Source organism: Myxocyprinus asiaticus, chromosome 1, assembly GCF_019703515.2.
Source record: "Myxocyprinus asiaticus isolate MX2 ecotype Aquarium Trade chromosome 1, UBuf_Myxa_2, whole genome shotgun sequence".
Lineage (NCBI taxonomy): Eukaryota > Metazoa > Chordata > Actinopteri > Cypriniformes > Catostomidae > Myxocyprinus > Myxocyprinus asiaticus.
In genome coordinates, this window is record NC_059344.1 from 12,423,892 (window position 1) to 12,448,359 (window position 24,468).

The 24,468-nt window shown below is 37.9% G+C and overlaps 1 protein-coding gene across 1 annotated transcript; it reads left to right on the forward strand.

The window, feature by feature from the left end:
- Positions 1 to 6,471: 6,471 nt before the first annotated feature.
- LOC127445610 (ubiquitin-associated protein 1-like) lies at positions 6,472 to 24,115 on the forward strand. Its single transcript, XM_051705767.1, has 5 exons — positions 6,472 to 6,636; positions 12,232 to 12,831; positions 18,428 to 18,631; positions 23,002 to 23,103; positions 23,338 to 24,115. The coding sequence occupies exons 1-5, from the start codon at positions 6,508 to 6,510 to the stop codon at positions 23,470 to 23,472; spliced, it is 1,170 nt and encodes a 389-aa protein (XP_051561727.1). The 5' UTR covers positions 6,472 to 6,507; the 3' UTR covers positions 23,473 to 24,115.
- Positions 24,116 to 24,468: the final 353 nt, after the last annotated feature.

Genomic DNA, 24,468 nt, shown 5'->3' on the forward strand with positions numbered 1-24,468 from the left:
TGGTCCCAGAACCGGTGGAGTAATCCAGAGTCTCATTTCAGAGGACAGTTCCCATCGAATCAACATCAGTTTTCAAATTCAGCACCGGCAGCATATCATTCCAACATCAGATCAAACAATCCGGCACAGGTTTACACTCTAACAGGCAGAACTACCCATTCACTAACCAGTCTATGAACACACCATGGTTGGATGACTACCAAAGCATCCAGGATCAACATACAGGCCTCTTAGCAACAACAACAACATCTGATGAAGAGTCCAGGCAGAGATTGAGAGATGAACTCTGGATTCAAAGTTTCCTGCTTCAAGTCAGAAAGAAATCACTTGAGCCAAAGCAAACTGATTCTAAAACATCCATCTCTCAGTTCAGAGAGCAGCTGTATGGGGCTGTTAAAATGGCATCTTGGTTAAAATTAGCATGTCAGATGCTGAAAGATAATTTAGAGAATGAAAGCATTTGGACTGAAACGCTCTCTAAAGCAACGGAAATGTGAAACAGCATCGAGGAGAGACTGGCAGCTCTGAAGGACGCAGACTGTGTCAACGGCATCAAGAGGAAACTGCTGATGAGAAACAAGAAAAGAGCAAGAATAAGAAGAAGAAAGCTGGGATAAAGGGAGGAAAAGCAGGAAGAGGAGGCAGCGATTGATAAATGGCAAAAATGAAGTGGATTCCTGAAGTGGAAGAGAAGAACAGGGTGAGACAGGGGCATAGATTCCGGGGGGGGGGTGAGACAGGGGCGTAACCCCCCCCCCGATAATCAAAACAAGCAGGTACATGGTATTTCTACCATGATCAATGGAAACATGTAAATGCTTCACACTGCAATGTTCAAGACAAATTTACACCAAGTTATATCTGTGTCTTCCAGCAGGGGGCGCTCAGCTATTTTATAGTTCCTTTTGTCATAATTCTCAGAACCTCAGAACATTACAACTGAATATAGCCAGCCCAGGGGTACAATAAAAATAAATAACAAATACAAAAAATTACATTAAAAAAAATCAAACAAACACACAAGACCATATAACGCAAAAGTCTTAAAAGTACTACACAATCAACAGCTTTAATTGCTTGTTTGTTAGTTCTGATTGTAAAGGAATCTAGGTAATTTCCTTTTTTTTTTTTTTTAAGCGCAACAGAGAAAAGAGGCTTCTGGTTGGTACATTTACAAATATGTACGTGACATTTAAGTTTTACCATCAATTAAATGAAGTAAAAATAAAATAAAAAATAAACAAAATATATATAAAATATAAAATACAATTTATTGATAGTAATCATTTAAGTCATGTTAATAATTCAAAAGTACATAAAATAATGTACTTAATAATGTAACATTAAAAAAATAAACATGTTTTAGATGTGTCATTTTCCCGTTGGTGGCACAGCGCGCAAAAGACCAGACCAGTAAATATTAAATTTACTATATTAAATATTAAATATTATATTTAAATTAATATACCAGTAAATATATATTAAGATTAAACACAAATTAACCCCAGAACATTACAACAGAATGTAGCCAGGGGTACAGTAAAAATAAATAATAAATACAATAATAATAATAAAGACATAAAAAACACACAAGGCCATATAACACCAAAATCTTAGAAGTACAAATCCACAGCTTTAATTGCTTTCTTGTTAGTACTGATTGTAATGGAATCTAGATAGTCCCCTTTTTATTGATATGTAAACAACACTGGCCTCTTCCTCTATGGCTGCTGCACAGTGATATATGGTCAGTAGCTGCAGGTGAACAGGTGTTTTGCATAATTCCATTTACCACATTGGAATGAAAATCTGTTGATAGATATTGATAATAATATCATCATTGTGGATAAAAATAATAAATAAACAAACAATTCAATGCAATGTAATATAATACAATTATTAAATATAACTTACAAAATTATGAACAACAAAATGTGTGTATATATATATATATATATATATATATATATATATATATATATATATGTTTTTTTTTCTTTTTTTTTCTAATTGTTTAATTACCAAAAGTGTATAAGGGTCTTCATTGACCTGAGATATGTAATAGTGTCACAATATATATTTCCACTTCTATAAATTATATTTTTTGGTATTTTCATATCTATTTAAGTTTACTATCACTGGTTCTCTATATTATTTTGTTTATTACAAGACAAATGAATGCCATATTTCTTAATAAAGCTACAATATATTGTAGATCTTTTGTGCAATGTGTGGTGAATTATCAGTATCCCATATGCACTTACATAGACATATTAAACTTGATTTGTTACTCAAGGTGGCGCTGTTGTTGCAGTGACTGACTTGATTTACATTTGACATTGCTATCTGATGAAGAACCAATGTGGAAGTAAACTATATAGCAAGTGTAACACATGTAGAGTATGATTTGGCTATTGTCATTTCGGTGTACTACTGAAATTCTTTAAGTTGTGCTTCTATTTAGACTCAAAAAGTGCCTGAGAAAATACATATGTGTAACGTATGTGCAGCTTATGTGTTAAGTGTAGCTCAATATGCGTTTGTTAGCCAGTTAAGTCTCATAAAATTTCAGAGTGGAAATAATAATCATCTCTTTGATATATGAAAAATAAAACACCAAAATATAACAGAATCTGAAATTTTACACTATTGGGTCCATTTGTGATAGATATAAGTGTGTTACAATATTTGCCTAAACGCCTATGCATTTAAGGGTTAAAGTAAGTATGTGTTAAAATGGCATTGTGGACTCTCAGACCGCAAACAATGGAAAAGAATAGAATTTTTAGTATGGGACAAGCACAACACATTCAGGTCCAATGCAAGTTTCCTGTTGTACATATAGAAATGTTTCCTGAAGACAACACAAATTGGCAGTATAAACATCTGTCGGTGCCTGCACTATGTTAAGGCATGCTTCAGTATATTTAGAAACCATAAAATAGTCATTTTTATTTATATAGTGCTTTCACAACACACATCGTTTCAGAGCAGCTTTACAGAAAATCATGCATTAACAGAAAATGAAACTGTAATATCTGCAATGTCTTAGAGTCATCATTATGCAGTTTGAAAAAAATATGATTTTAAATTGTGTCTTAAAATAAATCATTAAATAAGTAAATGATAATTGCATTTAGACCCCATGTGAGCAAGCCAAAGGCAACTGTGGCAAGGAACATAAAACTCCATAAGATGGAGATAAAACAGGGAAGGGAAAAACAAACAGGAAGACCGAAGTTCAGATACAGTAAAATGTGTACTGTAAGTTCTTAAGTTCGATTACGTAAACTCTATATTAATGTGAAATCTTGATTTATTTATTTTTGCTGAATTTCCACCAGATCACCCTCTTCAGCTTTCAAGATTACTACACACAGGCAGAGCGATCCCTTCCTGCGCTTATCCAAATAAGGTCTGTCTGCAAATCTAAAAATAACCTTAATGACTAACAATAACCCTGAGTAAATGTAGCACAACTCAAAGAATTTGTTCTTATGCCATTTCCCCTGACAGATGAGAATGGGATCAGGACCTGGTTCCTGCTGAACACCCTGACGGTACATCAGTTACTCATGGCTGGGCTCTCCCTGACCAAATATCAGATGGCGCCATTGACCAATCAGAATCGAGAATTCCAGAGAGCCGTGTAATAAAATGTAACTTTTAATGCACATAATTGAGGGTGGGAATATGTGCATACTAAAATAAATAATGTAATGGCCCTTAAACAGGCTGACCATCCTACAAAAAAAACAAAAAAGGAATATAAAGTTTTTTTTTTGTGTAGAATGGTCAGTCTATATATAGTCCATCAAAGCATATGTCACATGTGTGAAATAGCCAAGAGAACCTTACATCACACTGTAAAACAGACGATCTGGCTGTGTTGTTTACAAATTAAAAACAGATCAAAATAGATACAGATGGACTGTCTTTGTACATTTCATATGACAAAATCATTTCTTGAGATGAGAAAGGGTGTTTTCATGATCAGTTTGTAAATGTAGGTGCATCAGTATGACTGTAGGTGTGACCAGCTCAGGTAAACAGCCAATGTCATTGTGTTATGTCAGTGGATTAGTGGAGCAGGGGTAGTCAGCACATGTCTGCATGACGTCTAGTACCTACAGAGTGAAAATAACACTTTACACATCACATCACTGAGACAAGTCACATTCAGGAGACAGGTGGGTGAAACATTTATTATTCTAGATATTCACTTGTCAGTTTTGTAAGCAGTTAAGCTGTAGTTTTAAAGGAATATTCCAGGTTCAGTACAGGTTAAGGTCAGTCAACAGCATTTGTGGCGTAATGTTGATCATCACAAAAATGAATTTCAACTCATCCCTCCATTTCTTTAAAAAAAGCAAAAATCTGGGTTCCAGTGAGACACTTACAATGGAAGTGAATGGGGCCAATTTTTGGAGGGTTTAAAGGCGGAAGTATGAAGCTTATAATTTTATTAAAGCACTTACATTCATTCTTCTGTTAAAATTCATGTGTTATTTGAGCTGTAAAGTTGTTTAAATCGTCATTTTTACAGTCGTTTTATGGTTTGTTTACATTACATCGTTATGGCAACGAAGTTGTAAAATTGGCTAAAACTTTACACAGAAAAGGTTAACACACATATTATTTATGTCTTGTGGCTATACTGAGTATATAAAAAGTGAGTATTTTTAACATTCAAAAATTGGCCTCATTCACTTACATTGTAATTGCCTCACTGTCTGATTGAGCTTAACTTGTATTGAATATTGAATATATCTTTAACTTGAGTTTGTTTGAAATGTGCAAATTAATTAAAACTCATGGAAAATGCATTTAAGGTTTGTTTAAAAAGAGTATTTTATATAAACTTTTTATAAACAAATAAAATGTATTTTTTATGCTCTATCAATAAAATGAAAATTTTAGACTGTATAAATATCAAACATCCCTAGTTTATGGTTCTTGAGTACTAAATATATTGATTTATACTAAAGCTAAAATAAAAACAAAATAAATTCTAAAAGGATTACAATGAAATTACTTATGTAAAGACTTAAGGATTGCAGGTTTTGAAATTAATTTTGGGGGCCTGAATTTTTTTTTTCTTTTTACTATTTTATCAATGGAAGTATCTTTATAGTGTAGATGTTATGAAGTACGTATTTCAGTCGGTTTGTGGCAGAAACTTATATCCGTTGGAATGAATGTGCCAACTGCTGAATTACCAGTCCATATTTTTCATGTTAGTACAAAAGACCTCCAAAATAACTCCATTGCCCCCTAGATGTTCAGCTTTTTGTTTAGACAGGATACTGTGACTTCTTGAACTTTCCATTGTTCTGTCCTTCACAAGAAGGAAAACATCTTTAGAGCTTACCAAGCATCTGGCTGTTAAGACCCTGCTCAGATCAAAAATCTATAACCATCTGCTGAATAAGGTGTGGAGCAGTATGTTACGATCAGGGGCGTGTCCAGGATTTTTTGCCAGGGGTGGCATCCAGTGAGTTCCCCTGACGGGGACGGGGGGTGCCTGGGGGTTGGGGGTTGTGCGGTGTTGTCGTGCGGAGGATTTCGTCTGACCGGGGTGAGGGTGTGGTGGTGGGGGGAGGGGGAACTGAGGCGAACGCTGTGTCCTGCCAGACATGGGTGGAACGTTGTTGTGGACCATGCGCGACACGGACGGGTTAAGCTGCGCACCGTCTCCAGGACGCGAGCAGGGTCCGAGTTGGGGTGGCTAGTGGAAAGGCAAAGCTCATTTTTTGTTTGGCTGCTGCCACCCTGTGCCACCCTTCGGGCCCCACCCCTGGTTATGATCAGATATGAGCAGCTGTCCCAGCGCTCTGCCACAGCGAAGAGTGTCAGCAGGCCATCTGTTGCAGGAATTCCAAACAGAAGTGAACCTTTTTTTTTTCTTTTTTCTTTTTTTTTTTTTTTTTACAGAATTTAAGATGTTCTTGTGACCATTTTCAGGAAAAAAGTGCAACCTATCCCAATAAAGTTGCTGACATTCATACATGCATAAGAGCATGTGTCGTCAGGTGTTGACGGTGAGATGATCAGGTGGTCAAGTCTCTGTAATCTTTAATCCCTAATCCTCTCTGTACTCTGTACACTCTGTAACAAGTAAACAAATATAGTGAGGATGTTTCAGTCTTGGGACATGTGGGTATTTTCTAAGCAAGACAAATTGCAAAATGTGCAATCACTTTGTTTATTCTTTTTTATTTTTTTACTTTTCATAAAGATAGGCTTAGTATAGGTCTGTAGGGTAAATTCAGTCAAAATTAAGCACTTTTGTAGGAACAGTAAACTCAATCTCAAAAAGTGGCCCAGTTTGCCTGATTTCACCCTAATTGTGATGTCCAATGAGATGCATTTTTGGTTTTTGAAGTTTAAAGTTCAAGTGGAATTATGAAACCTGATGCATTGTTTGATGTCAGACATTTTTTCATTTGCTGTGTGTGTTTCCAGATAAGGGGCAAAAAAAAAAAAAAAAAAAAAAAGAAGAAAAAAATGTCCTGTCTGGATGAGGTACCGTTCAAAAATGCTCTTGCTGTTCTTGAGGAGGCAAAAGAAGTGGAGCTTCTTACGGCCCCAGAAATCACCCTACCTGACTACCTGAAGATCCTGCAGGAAACTGAGGTCTGACTCTCATCCCTCAAAGCTGCATGTTTCTTACCTGATGTTACAGCATATATTTACTGAGTATTATACAGTGCATTAAACATGTTTACAGTGGCTCCAAAAACATGTAGCCTCACATCTGCAAAGAAATAATGTTACTTTTAACAAATTGGTCTCAAGGTTAGTTTTTTTTTTTTCTCTCCCAATTTGGAATGCCCAATTCCCAATATGCTTTTAAGTCCTCATGATTGTGTAGTGATTTGCCTCAGTCTGGGTGATGGAGGACAAATCCCAGTTGCCTCTGTGTCTGAGACTGTCAACCTGTGCATGTTGAGTGTGTTGCCACGGAGACATAGTGCGTGTGGAGGCTTCACATCATCCACCGCGGCAACCATGCTCAACTCACCACGCGCCCACTGAGAATGAACCACATTATAGCGACCATGAGGAGTTTATCCCATGTGACTCTACCCTCCCTAGCAACTGGGCCAATTTGGTTGCTTAGGAGACCTGGCTGGAGTCACTCAGCACACCCTGGGATTTGAACTAGCGAGCTCCAGGGGTGGTAGCCAGTGTATTTTACCACTGAGCTACCCAGGCCCCCCTCTCAAGGTCAGTTTTAAGTTTTAGTGGATGTGTTATGTCAGTTCCCCTCAAGTTCACATGTGTAGTTTATCACATTAAGTATGGACATGTTGCACTACCGTTTGACAACCAGAAAGTGTTCAAATACTTTTAATTTGAAGTTTTTTTAAAATTATATTATAATGTAAAACAAAAAAACATCTTTTTGAGAAATGTTTTGTTTTAAAAGTGTGCTTGTGCTACTTTTCTTTCAAATAAATGCCACTTCCAAGTGGATGTGATGTGAAAGGCACAGTGTGCCAGATTCCCAGCACTGAAAACCCTAATAAGTTAACTACTCAATTGATTGATTAAACTCGTTCCCTCAATTGAAATGAGTAATGCCGCTCCAAAACATTTGTTATTAAGTTCACTTAACTTGGCGATAAAGAATGAACTTAACTACTTAAAGGAATAGTTCACCCAAAAATTTAAATTCTCTCATCATTTACTCACCCTCATGCCATCCCAGATGTGTATGACTTCCTTTCTTCTGAAGAACACAAATGAAGATTTTCAGAAGAAGTTTTCAGCTCTGTTGGTCCATACAATGCAAGTGAATGGTGATCAGACCTTTGAAGCTCCAAAAAGTAGACAAAGGCAACATACAAGTAATTCAATGTCTTCTGAAGTGGTCAAATCGATTTTGGGTGAGAAAAGACTAAAACATAACTCCTTTTTCACTGTACATCTTGCCATTGCAGTCTCTAGGAATGATCATGATTTCAAGCTCGATTACACTTCCTAGTGCTTGACGCATGCACAGAGCTCTAGAGGGTGCTATAGGAAATATAATCGAGATTGAAATCATGAGCGCCAAGGGGACTGCTGTCAAGATTTATAGTGAAAAGGAGTCATATTTTGGTCTGTTCTCACCCAAAACCAACTGGATCATGTCAGAAGACATTGGAGTTTGATGGATTATGTTTATGCTGACTTGATCTGCTTTTTGAAGCTTCAAAGGCCTGGCCACAATTTACTTGCATTGAGTGGACCTAAAGAGCTGAGATATTCTTCTAAAATATTTGTTTGTGTTCTGCTGAGGCCAAGTAAATGATGAGAGAATTTTCATTTTTGGGTGAACTAACATTTTAAGTTAAGGCAACTAGATGCAAGTAGCTCAGATTTGCTCTTTAAATGTTGCTATTTCAAATAAATAATTTTAATTGAATGGCTCTTGCAGCTGAATTGATTTAGGTCATACTGTACATTAACACAGCACAAATAATGAAGATTATAACCGATTCTAGGTCATGCTTAGGAGACCTGGCTGGAGTCACTCAGCACGCCCTGGATTTGAGCTCACGACTCCAGGGGTTGTAGTCAGCGTCTTTACTCACTGAGCTACCCAGGCCCCAAAGTCTATGGATTTTAAGAAAAATAAGTTCAAGGAACATAGATATTTGAGTTATGAGCCCAAAACATGACATTTTAAGTGATGTTTAATTAGGACAACTTTAGTGTTTAATATTTGAGACCAAAACAGTTATTGCACTTTCTTCTGTGCAAATATAGTCTCTGTCTGTAGCCAGAGAATAAAAGGGATGTGAAGTCAAAGGCACAGCGTGGGTGACTTTCAGGGGCATAAACATTGGCAACACGGTGGCTCTTGTTTGGAATTCTGCACATTGGGTTTGACTAGGTGGAAAACCAACATAGTCTCATCATGACAAGTTGTATCAATTCGTACCAGATGGTGAAAACGTAAGATATCTTATGACTTGACTCGAAAAGCAGACCAACCAATCAACAAACAGAATTTAAAATCCTTGCAATACAGGCAACAAATTTTCTCTAGTCGCCTCTCCAACACTTTATTTTATGAAAGGAAACGTCTGTGAACAAATGGGTACTCATTCCATATTTATGCAGTTCAAATGACTGATGAAAGTGCACTTCCCTCATCTCATTCCAAACCCTGATGTTTTCTTTCTTCTGTGGTACACAAAAGTTATTTTTCTATTAAAATCATGGTTAGGTTTAGGGTTTGGGTCAGGGGTTAAACTTTGGAAAATTGTAAGAACGCTCGTTTAAACACTGATGTTTCTCTTTCTTGTGTGGTACACCACAATGATTTTCCTAATAGGTTTAGGGTTTGGGTAAGGGGTTAGACTTTATGGTTAGGTTTTAGGTTTCGGTTATTGGTTAAACTTGGGAAATAACATAATAACATTGTTAGTTTAGGAGTATAAGTTGGCCGTTTTTGGATGAGCCAACTTATGATTTCTTACGATTCAATCATCTAGTACTGTTACTATAGCTTGTCATGTATGTGGTGGGGAAAAATGGTTAGAACTAACACGCCAATTTCAGAGGTTTCTCTTTGGATGTGGATCAATTTGATCTTGGAATATATTGATGAGACATTTTTTGGTTTATTGAAATCTCTGACTTTTGACAGCTGACTTTGGTGTTTTGTCAAATCTGAAAAACAGATTGAGATATTATGGAATTCTAGAGGAGACACAAGTTAGATTGCCAGGGTTTTTCCTCATGAGACAAATCTGAGAAGCATGTTGCATGTGTGTACTACATTTTACAAAGAGTACTCCGAGTTCTATGCTGACACAAACTGTATTTGTTTGAAGCTGTTCTCAAGATCTTAAAAACTGTCCCCAACAGAACATCTGTGACTTCCGTACACTGCATTAGGCTTAATGTAATTTGCCAAGAGCATCCACTGATTGCACCAGCCGTTGGCCTTAATGCAATTTTCAATGAGTGCAGGCTGTCACTAACAAAGCCATTGGAAAATACAAAGACATTTGTAACATGCATCTTGGTGTAAGTGTAACCCTGCCACCTCAAACCTTTTACCATCTGCAATTACTCTATCAGAGTTGTATAATTTCACTGACACATAATCTATATACTACTGTTTATTTAACCCAGAGGTGTGCAATCAACATGAACACCAATTTACACCATTTCAAAAATGTAGAATAATTACATCCCTGAATATGTAAACTAAAATTATAAGGGGATTTTTCTGTTAAAAAAGGTTCATTGCTGTTGTAATCTATGGAATATTATTGATGTAACTGGTACTGTAGATCCATTTGGATAAAAAGCCCAGAATTCCTAAAGGTTTCTGTTTTACTGGCCAAGGTATTTGCAAAGAAAATATATTGCTGTCTGATATTATTACTATCTAATCAGAAATAAGCAATGTGAACCTTTTATGGGTATGTTCTGAACTTAAGTTTGTGCAAATGCTTAGACATTTGTCCCACATCTGTCCAAGAACAACATTGTGTACCTGACTGGAGCGCTGCATACATAATTTCAATGGTTATGACTTAAATGGGATGAAAATTATTGTGTAATATTTGGCTGGTGTATCTGCCTGTCATATCAGTTTTGCAGTACTCAAAAATCCATAATGTTGATACTGGCAGATAAGACAAATGTTTCTAATATTCAGTGGATTTCCATAGCATTAGCTCAATACAGGCTAAGTAAGTTGACATGGAAGTTACATCATATCTGAAAGTCTTATCTGGGGCTAGACCAATATTTATGCAAATTATTTAATTCAACTTAAAAAAATGTTTAATTTAATTTAAAAATTAATTATTTTAAAACCTGTTTTTAACCTTGCCTTTATGCGGGCATATAAAAAGAATATCTGTCATGTTTTTATGCTGCTGCTGTATATCACTATTGGTACTGTCTTTAAAATGTGTGAGCCATTGTCATTTATTTTTAACAGTTTTACACAAACCTACCGCAGTGTCAGCAATGGCCCATTTTCAACAACTAAGGGAATGTTTTCATGGGAAATGTGTTTCAACATTGTGTTTATTAGTGGTGCTTGCTAAGGCAAACATAACTTTTACTATTGCTTATTTTTAGGGTTAGGGGTTAAGGGTTAGGTTTACCCCTTACTGTGCAACTCATCCCGTTCATTTGTGCTCTGGACAATGACTCCTCAAATCATTCAGGTTGTTGAGGCGAGGTAAGCTATTACTTTTCTAAGCAATTAAACTTTTTTTTTTTCGCCTGCCAGATGACAAAACAAGCCAAAAATCACATAACCTTAATTTTATGGAAGGACCAAGCCATATATAGGGAATGGAATATGGTCTTGGGGTGGGCTCTTTTGCCTTGTGCCAGTAAGCAGATACCTAGCAACCAACATGAACTCCCTAGCAATCTCATATCAATGCACTAACAACCACTCAAAGCATCTTAACATCATGGCAGTCAGTTTTACAAGGGCAAGTACCACTCACATTTTCTTTAAAAAATCTAATCTAATCTAGTTAAGTTTAGGATGATACCAAGACAAAAGAAACAGTTTGTGTCAGAATAGTGATTGGTTGGTTGCCATGTTCCCACCACCCTTAAACCTTATGTCAATATTGATGTAGATTTGGGCCCTATAAGAGTGCTAGTGCTGAGCACAGCGTCAAAGTCAAATGGCAAGGCCATGAAGTTTTGGTATTTTCGTATAAGCATGCGCTAAGTCTAGGCGCAAATGGGTTTGGCAAAAATTGTGAGCACAAAGCGCTAATGGGCTGGGTCAAGTGCAATTTAATTTTGAGGTTCTTCTCCGGTTATTGAACCATCTGCATCCAATTACATAGTCCATTCCCTGTCAAGCACCAGCGATATAAACAAAGACAGCACATTCATAAGAAGTTGGTAGTGTAAATGGACTGTATGCAATGAAATAGAAGATTAGAAATACAGACTGGCATACAGTTTGCACACATACACCCACAGAAAGTTGAAACACTCCCACCCACGGCCACTTGCGCTTTGTGCTGGCATGGAAGTTGCACTCATAATTAGCGCTCTCACGAAAATGGATAAGAAGTAGCGCATGGTGTAGCCTGTAGAGCTGCGCTTTGCGTGCTCATGAAAATAGAGCCCTTTGTTTGTGAACCACAAGTTAAGAAAAACTTTGAAATAAATGTAATCAGTTGATGATAATTTGTCAAACTGAAGTTTAAAGTCGTCTCATTTGTGTTTTGATGTTTACAGTATGTGTTCAGCCTTGAGAACTGGGTTCTCACGGGTCTCCAGGGTGGCTATCCGACCCTTCTCCATCCCTGCTCCTCCTGTGAGCTGACGGCCACCTGTCCTCCCTACTGGATGATGTTTAGCAGCCCTCAGGAAAGCAGGTTAGCCAGCCGCTGGAGCAGTGACTTCTGGGAACCCAACCCTCGTCCCCGCAGCCGCAGCTTGAATGCGGCTCACTACCATGCCATGAATGACCGGGTGAAATTCACCATTTCAGACTCAGAAGATGACGAATTTACAGAAGAAGATGGGGGCACCTTTGCTGAGAGTTACCAACAGGCCAAACGGGATGGTTTGGGTCTACCAAGGCAAGGACAAGGGTTAAAAGACTTGAGCACTTGCAGATCAAATTTACTCAACCTGCCTTCACCTTGCAGACTCTCTGCACAGTGTAGGGGGAACATCCGGCAGTCTTCTCTCTGCAAGGCCACTTCACCCAAAATGAACTTCCAGAGGAGCCAGAGTTCTGCTGGCCATACTCGGGAGTCCTCTGCAACCTTAACCAATAACTTGCAGTCTGAATGCATTACTACACTTAGACACAACAAACCCACCCCAAAGGTAAGAAAACCACACATTCCAACAACTTGTCACCTGGTTATTCACTCTGATTTAAAGTGATATTAGTGTTCTTGCTAATTTTTGGAACAAAGGCCCAGTCCAAAATGCAACATGATCACAAGGGAAATTGACCTTTTGGATCAATTCATAGGTGATAATCTTTCCCTGTAGTGCATAAAGCCAAGTGCACATTACATGACCATTAGCAACAGGCATGCACTGCTATCTGAGAGTTCTAGTTGCAGACCTGTCACGAAGTCAAAACATGAATTGAATCGTGTAGTGTGCGCTATGCTTTACGAGAGCAACCTCTGAGACACAGGTTCTGGTCCCATGGGAACCAGAAAGTAAACGTGTTCACATAAACAATGGTAAGTGCAATTCTGAAGTCACATCTTCGCTCTAAAATACAATTTTCACTCCACTGACGGTTTAGTTTGGGGGTAGATTTAGTAAAATATGCATTCCTGATGACTGTATAACATCATTTACAACTACTCGCTTATGGGGCACCCTGTGGACATTTCACCTGGAAACTAGAGCTCACGCATGCTCAATGTGTTTAACAACACTTCCAGCTTTGGCCACTGGGGGCAGTGACTTGAATATTGGTAAGCATAGACCAATTTCAGATTTCAACAGCAGAACTTTCGACCAACTGTCACCAAATTCACAGTGAGATCAGTCTGCCCAAATGACACCCTTGCAATCATCTTTCCACACTTTGGGGATGTAATGCCGCATAGACTATTGGGTCTACTGTTAGTCTGCACAAGCTTGACTAAAGTGTGCATTGAGGCAGCAACGGGGGCACTCATGAGGACCCTTCTGAATGATTAAATGACAAATGGGATACCCTATGGTCTCGTTGACTTCATGCAAGTGATGTCCACATGAAGTGCACAATTTGGGATAGGGCCTTAACCACTGAATTAGACCACACCCATCCATCTTACTTCACAGCCTCTCTCCATAACCCCGCACTCCAATGACATGTCAGCAAAACCTGAGAGTAGAGCAGTCACAGAGACAAGTGTGATTTCTCAGAACACCTATTTTAGTGATAACTGTCATGTAGTAGGGACATTTTATTTGTTGCATTTAAAAAAAAGATAACTTTATGTTCAGCTTACGTGCACGTCATTAGTGGTCCTGAAACAATAAACACTTTAAATAAGTGACAATGCCCTTGTTTATTTGCTCTGCCTGTATGCTTGTGAACATAAAGCAAACTTTGTGGATAAGTTTAGGTGATCAAAAATTATCAGTTTACAGTCAACTTGTTCGTGCCAAGCATCACTATTGCTGCACCAGTTGAGCTATGGACATGAATAATAATTCAAATTATGCAACTCACTGTGAATTCGGTGAGAGTAGGTCAAAAGTTCTTCAGCTGAAATCGGTCTGTGCTTAAAGGGATAGTTCACCCAAAAATGGAAATTCCCTTATCATTCGCTCACCCTCATCCCAGATGTGTATGATTTTCTTTCTTCTTTTGAACACAAACAAAGGTGTTTTAGAAGAATATCTCAGCTCTGTAGGTCCATACAATGTGAATGGTGATCAGACCTTTGTAAAAGGTCCAAAAATCACATAAAGGAAACATAGAAGTAATCCAGATGACTCCAGTGTTTAAATCCATATCTTCAGAAGCAATATAATAGGTCTGGGTGAGAAACAGAAAAATATTTAAGTCCTTTTTTATTCTAAATTTCCACTTTCACTTTAACATCTAAAAGTCACATGTGGTGCCTGTTTAGTTTCACTTTCACATCTGAAAGTGAAAGTTAAAGTGGAGATTTAGAGCAGTAAATAGGACTTAAATATTGTTCTGTTTCTCATCCAGACCTATTATATTGCTTCTGAAGACATAGATTTAGAAACGTCGTATGGATTACTTTTATGTTTTCTTTGTGTCATTTTTGGAGTTACAAAATGTCTGATCACCATTCACTTGCACTGTAGGGACCTACAGAGCAGAGATATTTTTCTAAAAATCTTTGTTTGTGTTCTGCAGAAGAAAGAAAATCATACATCTGGGATGGCATGAGGGTGAGTAAATGATAAGATAATTTTCATTTTTGGGTGAACTATCCCTTTAATGAAACTCGAACCACTGCCCCTAGTGGACAAAGCTGGAAGTGATGTTGAATGTATGGGCACATGTAAGTTCCAGTTTCTGAATGAAATGTCCACAGAGTGGTGCAAAAAGCTTCATAATCTGTTCCCAAAATATTTTACATGTCAGAATATAGCTAAGAACTATTCATATTTGGCATTTCACTGAAGTTTATAATTGCTGAGAGACTGTTACAGTTGTCCTTAGAAGACAAGCACTGACCTTACTAAAAATGTCTTTAAGGGTGTGTTAACACTTGGCAGGTTTGTTTCGATTAAGACGTATTCTGGTGCGATTGCTCTGTTCATTTGAACAAGTGTGAACGCTGCCATCTGAACCTTGGTGTGCACGAAACAAGTGGACCGAGACCCCCTGAATAGCGGGTCTCGGTCTGCTTCCAAATGAACTCTGGTGCGGTTCGATTGATATATGAACGCAGCATGGACCAAAGACGTCTAAACGGACCAATAACAGGAAGTAATTTGCCTTTAATACTGACCTCAAGCATACCTGGTTCTTCTCATCATAGGAGCTATCTTGTCCATTATAGTTCGGTACAGGCTTCGGAACCGCCGTCAGCCGTTCTTGCAGCATATCTTCATTTGTGTGTACAACGGAAGAATTCCTGGCACTGTTTTGACTCCTTTACACATTTTATTAGCTCTTTGTTTGTTCTCAGCTGGTAAAAATACCACCATATATATATATATATATATATATATATATATATATATATATATATATATATATATATATATATATATATATATACACATAATTCCAACTAGTGCATTTAGCCCATCAGCCAGCATTGTTTTGGATGTTCGGCAAGTTCTGTCACAAAATATACATCATAAAAGCTGTCCAATCATGTTGCGACCTTATCCTTATGCCTTTTGATTTGAATCTTTAGGTTCAGTGTTAAAAATGCCGGTGTGAACACTAAGCAAACCAGGACTAAATGTATCATTTTCTTTTTTGGTCCAGACCAAGAGAACCAAACTACAAGTGTGAACACATCCTAACTGACCAGAAAGGTATTTTAGGGCATTTTCACACCTGGCTTGTTGGGAGCGTTTGTTTCGGAACTTGGCGCATTTTCTCCCTTGGTTCAGTTCGTTTAGGCATATATGAACACGGCAATCGCACTCGGATCCGCACCAAAACAATCGCTCTGAGAACGCCTGAATGAGGTGGTCTCGGACCGTTTGTAAACGAACTCTGGAGCGGTTCGCTTGTGGTGAGAATGCAAACGGACCAGCGAACCAACCTGCATCACAATGCATGATGAGAACTGCGCTGCCCGATAGGAACTGTGTTACGTCAAAAGCAGCAGTGTTTGATTGGCTAATGGCTAGCAAAATGAGTCGAGGTTTAACATGGAGCCAAGATGAGGTAAAATGCCTAATTGAAATTTGGTCAGACGAACATATATCAGAACAACTTTCGAAAACACATAAAAATACGGAAGTTTATAAAGTGTTTAGTGAGTGTCTCCAGGATATGGGTTTTAATGCGAAAGCCAAAAAACTACGTCAGCAGTACATAAAAGTACGAGATTCACTTCGCAGGACTGGGAGTTCGAGAGATGAAAAAGACAAGTTTCTCTGGTTTGACGAGCTGGACAAAATTCTTGGGACTAAACCAGTTGTTGACCCCGTGGATATTGTGGAGTCGTATGCTGAGCCCAATGAAAAATATGACATACCATCATCAACTGATGTTACCACCACCACTAGCCAATTCAGTTTCTGAATTCCCTGTTTTTGACAAGACTAGCCACACAAATTTATTGTAAAAGTGAACGTGTACTTTGTGAATACTCATGCTCGACAAACATTTGTATACTGCTTGAAGTGAGGGCAATATGAGACATAGGACAAGACATGTCCTTCAACTTTACCTGCCATTTTGTTATATCAACACTTGAAATTAATGAGACAATCACTATAATGTTAATACAAATGTACCATTTCATTTGATTTTCTTTTTATATAATATATATAATAACTGTGAAAACCTTATCACTAACTATCCCTAAAATCATCTGTTTTAAGACCATAAATCTTTTATGTATTTTATGTAGATTGTAATATTTATACAATTTAAAAATAAAAATTAAATGTTTCTCAAGAAACATTACTGTTATGCTTTAAAGAAAGGAAGAGATTAATTTAAAAAATATACCTGTTTTATAAGGTTTCGCAGCTGTGATCTAAATAATCCCTTGATACAAATTCTGTGGGTGAGCACGTCATGGCACCTCACAATCAAAGCACACCTTCTGTTCTGAAAATGTCTTGTGATTGCTCTTCTTCGAAACAAGTGCATGGCAATATTGTTGTTCCGACAAAGCCTTGATTTCCACTCAAACAGATAAATTAATATAATGGTGATCCATCCATCTTGATGGATAACCGACCGCCGCTGTAAGCGGACCAATGACCAATGAGGGGACAGTTTACTCACATGTGACTTGCGTGAACACATTTTGGTCCGTTTGGAAAGGTTGCCTTGTGAAAGCAATCTGAACCAAGGAGAAAATGCAACATTGTAACAATTTAGTCCCCGTTTCAGAACAAAGCAAACGGTCTACAGGTCTGAAAACGCCCTCAATCACTTGAGCAAGAGGCGTCAAAGACCTTCTGGTATTCAAGCAGCATTTAGCCAGTTTCCATTTTCCTTTGGATTCATTGAAAATCCTTTGTTTATATGTCACACTGTGGCTGAAAGTTATTTTGTTGTCCCTCCTTAAATGATGTCTGAGCTTCTTAATTCATTCACATATTACACATGAATGACTTATTTTTTTGGGTTCACATTTCTGTAATGCCTCAGAAGATGAACTAGCTAATAATAGTAAGTGTTAAGTCTTCTCCTGGAAACTTCCCAAGCTGCTACAAATTTGTCTGGATTAGCGGAAGTGGAAGTGCACGGTCTTTCTCAGAAAAGCTACAATTCAAGGTTGTGCCTGTGCTAACAGTCTAATCCAACACATTATTAATGACCATGACATCATCTCCAGTGAGGCCACATGGTCATGGCACACTGAACATGCTGGTGGGGTTGTAGTCTTTAGGTATGACTACAACAAGCTACATTTAAATTTTCCTGGGCTTTGCTTTTTTGTTTTATTCCATGTATGGCTGTTTCTTATTTAGTTTATGTTCCTGTAGCTCAACTGGTCGAGCGTAGCATTAGGAACACCAAAGTTGTGGGTATAATTCCCAGAGAATACACATATTGATCAAATGTATACATTGAATTCACTGTAAACTGCTTTGGATTAAAGAGTTTCCCAAGTACATAACTACTGGCTAAATGTTTTCAAAGCATTTTTAAAACAGCATATTAAGTCTGAATTAAACTCTCCACCAACGATTGTGTTTTTCATTCTAGATTTTCTCAGTAGTGTGTTTCCTGCCTTCGTCTCTCAAGGGTATTCTGACTGTGAGGAACTGTTGTTGTTTTTTCCAGGCCCAGGGTTCATGCTCCCCCCTAGCCCTGGCCTCATCACGGCCACTTAATTCCCACGCCGCCACTCTGGACTCTTCGGTCGAGCTGCTTTCTGCTCTTAGCCCGGAAGAGAGGGAGCTGCTGGCGGCCGTGACCGAGCGGGGCTACCCTCTCCGTACTGCCATCATCGCCCTGCAGAAGACGGGCCAGCAGAGTCCAGAGCAGGTCAGTGAGGAGGGGATCTATTACAGGGTTTCACTGAGCTGCTAATGTGAAACAGGAGTCAGGATTCGCATGGGGGTCACAGTTGTACTGCTTAGATTATCTTAACTGTCCTTGGTGTTTGGCAAGGACAGGGCAATGAAGTGCAAGCTGAGTTGCTGGTATAGTTTAGTCAGTAACTTTGTTTGTGAATAGGCATTAAATGCACCCCAACGTGGATGATTCCTGCTTTTGGTTTGGCATAGAGCTTCACCCATTTCACAGATTGAGCTGACCTATTAATGGAATGTTCTGGGTTCAATACAAGTTAAGCTCAATCGACAGCATTTGTATGGAGATAGAATTGTTTCTAATTCAGAGACAAATGGAAAGAGATTCACAAACAGAAAGTTGGTTCACAAATAAATTGAATGAGACCCACAAATAAATGTAAGTAGTTTCACAAAAGTGAAATTAATTCACAAATAAAAAGAATGAGATTTACAAATATATGTTAGGAGTTTCACAAAATAAAGTGAATTCACAAATAAATAAAATGAGATTTGCAAATAAAACTACAAAAACTCACAAACACAACTCTGTCCAGCATTCATTTGTGAATCGTGCGCATTTATTTGTGGATCGCTTGTTGTGTATTTGTGGATGGCAGAATTCTGAAACATTTCTTGCACGAGAGCTGCAGGCAATCCACAAATAGGTGGACTCCACCCATCATCTACTCAAGCCAATCAGATAACGGCTATAAAGCTAATGATCTGGACACTCTACAAATGGGCAATTTTCAGCTGTCGGCATTTAACAAGACACTACACGTGTTTATAAATGAGAGAAAATCATACGAACCTTAAGTCACAGTATTCCTCTGATGACGTCCATTTCTTTCAAAGTTTGCGGCTTTGGAGCATATCTGTAAGTACTTGATTCAATGCTCATGAGAGCTCTGTGACACTGGTCCCGCCCTGATAGTAAAACGAAGCGTGATTGGTTGAAGATAGAATGTGCTACGATTGGTCCGAGTAATGTGGCCGTTATCTGATTGGCTTGAGTAGACGATGGGTGGAGTCCATCTATTTGTGGATTGCCCACAGGTTTTGCACAAGAAATGTTTCAGAATTCTGCCTTCCACATATGCACAGCAAATGATCCACAAATAAATGTGCACGATTCACAAATGAATGCTGGACAGAGTTGTGTTTGTGAGTCACACACAACAACGGCTCTCTCTTGAACTGCTGCATCCCGCTGCACTTATCCCTCTCCTCGGCTGATTAGCCCCATTGGGGGCCGGGCTTGTGTAATCACCGCCCGGCCCCGCCCTCCTCCTCGTCACACTTGACTTTGTTGTCCTTAAGCCATTTTGCCACAGCATTGGAGGTATGCTTGGTGGCATTGTCCATTTGGAAGACCCATTTGCGACCAAGCTTTAATTTCCTGGCTGAAGTCTTGAGATGTTGCTTCAATATATTCACATAAATTTCCTTCCTCATGATGCCATCTATTTTGTAGAGTGCACCAGTGCCTCCTGCAGCAAAGCACCCCCACAACATGATGCTGCCACCCCCATGCTTCACAGATGGGATGGTGTTCTTCGGCTTGCAAGCCTCACCCTTTTTCCTCTAAACATAACAATGGTCATTATGACCAAACAGTTAAATTTTTGTTTCATCAGACCAGAGGACATTTCTCCAAAAAGTAAGATCTTTGTCCCCATGTGCACTTGCAAACTGTAGTCTGGCTTTTTTATGGCGATTCTGGAGCAGTGGCTTCTTCCTTGCTGAGCAGCCTTTCAGGTTATGTCAATATAGGTCTTGTTTTACTGTGGATATAGATACTTGTCAACCTGTTTTCTCCAGCATCTTCACAAGGTCCTTTGCTATTGTTCTGGGATTGATTTGCACTTTTCGCACCAAACTACGTTCATCTCTAGGAGACAGAATGCGTCTCCTTCATGAGCGGTATGATGGCTGCGTGGTCCCATGGTGTTTATACTTGTGTACTATTGTTTGTACAATTGAACGTGGTACCTTCAGGAGTTTTGAAATTGCTCCCAAGGATGAACCAGGCTTGTGGAGGTCCACAATTTTTTTTCTGACATCTTGGTTGATTTCTTTTGATTTTCCCATGATGTCAAGCAAAGAGGCACTGAGTTTGAAGGTAGGCCTGAAAATATATCCACAAGTACACTTCCAACAGTACACCTCCTAACAGAAGCTAATTGTCTAAAGGCTTGACATCATTTTCTGGAATTTTCCAAGCTGCTTAAAGGCACAGTTAAGTGTATGTAAACTTCTAATATTAAATCTGTGGAGTGGTTAAAAAATGAGTTTTAATGACTTCGACTTAAGTGTATATAAACTTCTGACTTCAACTGTTTTTGTAAGTCTAATTCTTTCCATTTGTAAATCTCTTTCCATTTGTCTCTGATTTAGAAACAATTCTATCTCCATACATTTGTGGCATAATGTTGATTACCAAAATTATTTTCGACTCGTCCCCCCTTTCTTTAAAAAAAGCAAAAATCGAGTTTTCAGTGAGGCACTTACAATGGAAGTGAATGTGGCCACCTTTTGGAGGGTTTAAACAGAAATGTGATGCTTATCATTTATAAACGCACTTGCACTGAATCTTCTGTTAAAAAAAAAAACCAAATGTGTATTATTTGAGCTGTAAAGTTGTTTAAATCGTCATTTTTACAGTCATTTTAGTGTTTTAGGGATTGTTGATTGTTGAACTTGTAAAACTGGCTTTAACACAGAATAAGCAATTTTATCACACTAAAATCATGTTTACACGCATATCCTTTATGTCTTGTGGCTACACTTTTGAAACAAAAATTGGCCCCCATTCATTTCCATTGTAAGTGCCTTACTGGAACCCAGATATTTGCTTTTTTTAAAGAAAAGGAGGAACAAGTCGAAATAATTTTTTGTGATAACTAACATTATGCCACAAATGCTATCGATAGAGCTTAACTTGTACTAAACCCAGAACATTCCTTTACGATTCAAGATCACATTAAAGTTCTAATGGCACAGAATAGTCCATGCAAATGTATAGCCAGCTGCACAAGAATATGAGGTTTATTTTGTTATATTGACCAGCTGATTGTTTATTATGCAGCATATTAGATCGATGTGAAGAAAGAAACCGTCGAGTTATAAGACCATGCCATCCCCTTTGTTGAAAGAAATGGCAAAAACCATCCCCTTTGAAAACCACCATCCCCCCTTACCATCCCCTATAAATCAATTATGTATTACAAATCATGCAAGTAAAATAATTTAATTTAATTCTGTACATATAATAAATAACATACTTTAAATAAAGGTGATTAGCTGATCAGAATTAGATTTCGAAATATCCTTTCGTGATTCCAGGAAAGAAAGCCATACAGGTTTGGATGACAACATGAGGGTGAATAAATGATGACAGAATTTTCATTTTTGGGTGAACTATCCCATTAAACAAAAACTACATGAAAGCTTTCATCCATCCATATCATTAAAGAAGGTCTGGTCAAATTTTGTCAGAACACCTGCACTTTGGTTTTCATTTGTTTAAAAAAAAAAAACTTTTTTTTGTCAGGTACTCAATAATGACTTGGACATATATATGTAATGTCAGAAATCATTACTAGATATTTCACACACTAGTAATTCTAGTGAATTACTAGATTTAAATGGAGCTATGAGAAAAGGCTACCAGCAAATCAAAGAATGAGGGCTGGATAATGGCAGTGAAGCTACATAAAGTCAGAAAAGTTTGTTAAAAGTATCTTTGAAAATGCTCTATTTTTGACTGAGGTGATTTTGGCTGATGGCTTAAGAATTGAAGCCAATTGAAGCCCAATTTACATTATTGTTTCTGTCTCAATTGCCCAGTGACCCACTCATCGTGACAGCGTCAGACAGCTGGTTGGGAAGGATGATCAGATATGAATCAAAGCTCATCTTTTTACAGGCATTAATTAGACAAGCCATCTCTCCATCTCAACATCCTCGTGCTTCTCATGTTTCACATTGCTCCACTTTCAGTCCACTTTGAATCTGACATGGATTCCCATCATAATGGAAGTTGCCTTATGAGAGCTCAGACTCGGCTCATAAACCTTGAGCGTAATTATGATACATGCATAATGTTATGCACTGTTAACCTGATAACCAGATCAGTTTGTCGAATTACTTAGTGGTAGGGGATAAACCAAAGTTTACCCATAAGGACTTGACTTGGGCTTGCTTTCATAAAGTGTCAAAGAGTCTCAAAGGGCTAATCCTTGATTACGTTCTTCGTCGTTAAAGGGATCCAACTTGCTTTGCACTCAAAATCGAAACTAAACCAGAAGATAAAAGGTCTGTTTTCTTGTTTTCTTGCAGATCTTGAGATATCTGGTGGCATGTGATAGGCTATGTGAACTTGGCTATGATGAAGCTCAGGTTGAGGAAGCGCTGGAAATGTTTCAGAACTGTGAGTCCAAGGTATGTATCAAGCGATCATGACCCTTGCTTTTATACATTTTAGACTTCCTGTGTTACCTCAGTAAGAAACATGGGCCTCTGCAGCCAAGATTTATGCAGAGCCACTGGCTGCAATCTCTAGATCTCTGCATGTGATCAAATTTAATTTGCGCTCATTATTATTCATTATTTACACATTACACATTTACACATTTAAAATTCACTCCCACATCTTTTTTTTTTTTTTTTTTTCAGGCTGAGGAGTTTCTTCACCTACTTGCTCAGTTTAATGAAATGGGCTTCCAGCAGAACACCATTAAAGAGGTCCTTTTGGTGCATGAGAACCACAGAGAGCGAGCGCTGGAAGAGCTCATGACCCGCGTGGCCTGACCAAATCAGCATTATGATGACATGGACAAGCTGCTATCATGGTTTATGCTATTCACAGCATAAATATAGTAGTTGTATATTTATCAGAGGCTAAAATAGGTAGATTTGTTCTAGACTTCTAGAATTGTGTTGAGTGAGATTCTTGGCCTTGGGGAGATTTGACCATGTACACAAGAGAATGACTCTGTTCCTGTAAAACACAAATGTACACATGTTTTTGTTGTCTTTTCTATAACAACAAAAAGTTGCTTTTGCTTATGTTGATAGAAATGGAAATCATGAGATGTTAATTATTTTTGGGAAATCCATACAACTATTACACTCTTTTTTATTTTTATTTTATTAGAAATGTTTAGTACATAAATACATGCAATATTGAACAATTACTGTAGGTGATTAAAACAGTTTTATATACTATGAAATAATGAGTTAAAAAAATGTATATGGACAAATAGCCTTTTGATATCTTGTTAGTGTTTTCAGTTTTCTGTGTGGTGCCTCCACTTACAACATGTGGAAAATCCAAAGTGAGCATATATAATTTTCATGTTTTGGTCTGTATTTATATCTTCTTATATAATGTATATAAATATAACATTTGTAATATGTGTCAGGAAACACTGATGTAATAAAATTGTTTACATACAAGGAATTCAGTTAGTGTTTATAATTTGTGTCTATAAATAGGCATATGTCCTCACCTCTTGCATATACATGATAGCATGTGCAAATAATGCTTCCAGTCAGTTACTTATTAGAATGCAAAAAAAAAAAAAAAAAAAAATTCCACCTTTTCAGTTTTTTCCAGTTTTACACTTGAAGTAAATAGTACCTCGGGTCAGTATGTTAAAAAAATCAGTGGCCTTGTAAAAGCTGTTTTATCTTAAATAAGGAAGTTCCCCTTCATGATTGCCATGTGACTTTGAGATCACATGACCGGCCAAAGGCTTCTCACATCTCGGGACCCCTCAATTTTCAAGAAGGGTATAGCTGCAG

What these genes read in the sequence shown, in the direction of transcription:
- LOC127445610 (XM_051705767.1), top strand. Translation starts at nt 6,508, where the DNA reads ATGTCCTGTCTGGATGAGGTACCGTTCAAAAATGCTCTTGCTGTTCTT. An exon ending in ACAACAAACCCACCCCAAAG is followed by an intron (nt 12,832 to 18,427) that starts GTAAGAAAACCA and finishes TGTTTTTTCCAG; the next exon opens with GCCCAGGGTTCATGCTCCCC. An exon ending in GCCAGCAGAGTCCAGAGCAG is followed by an intron (nt 18,632 to 23,001) that starts GTCAGTGAGGAG and finishes GTTTTCTTGCAG; the next exon opens with ATCTTGAGATATCTGGTGGC.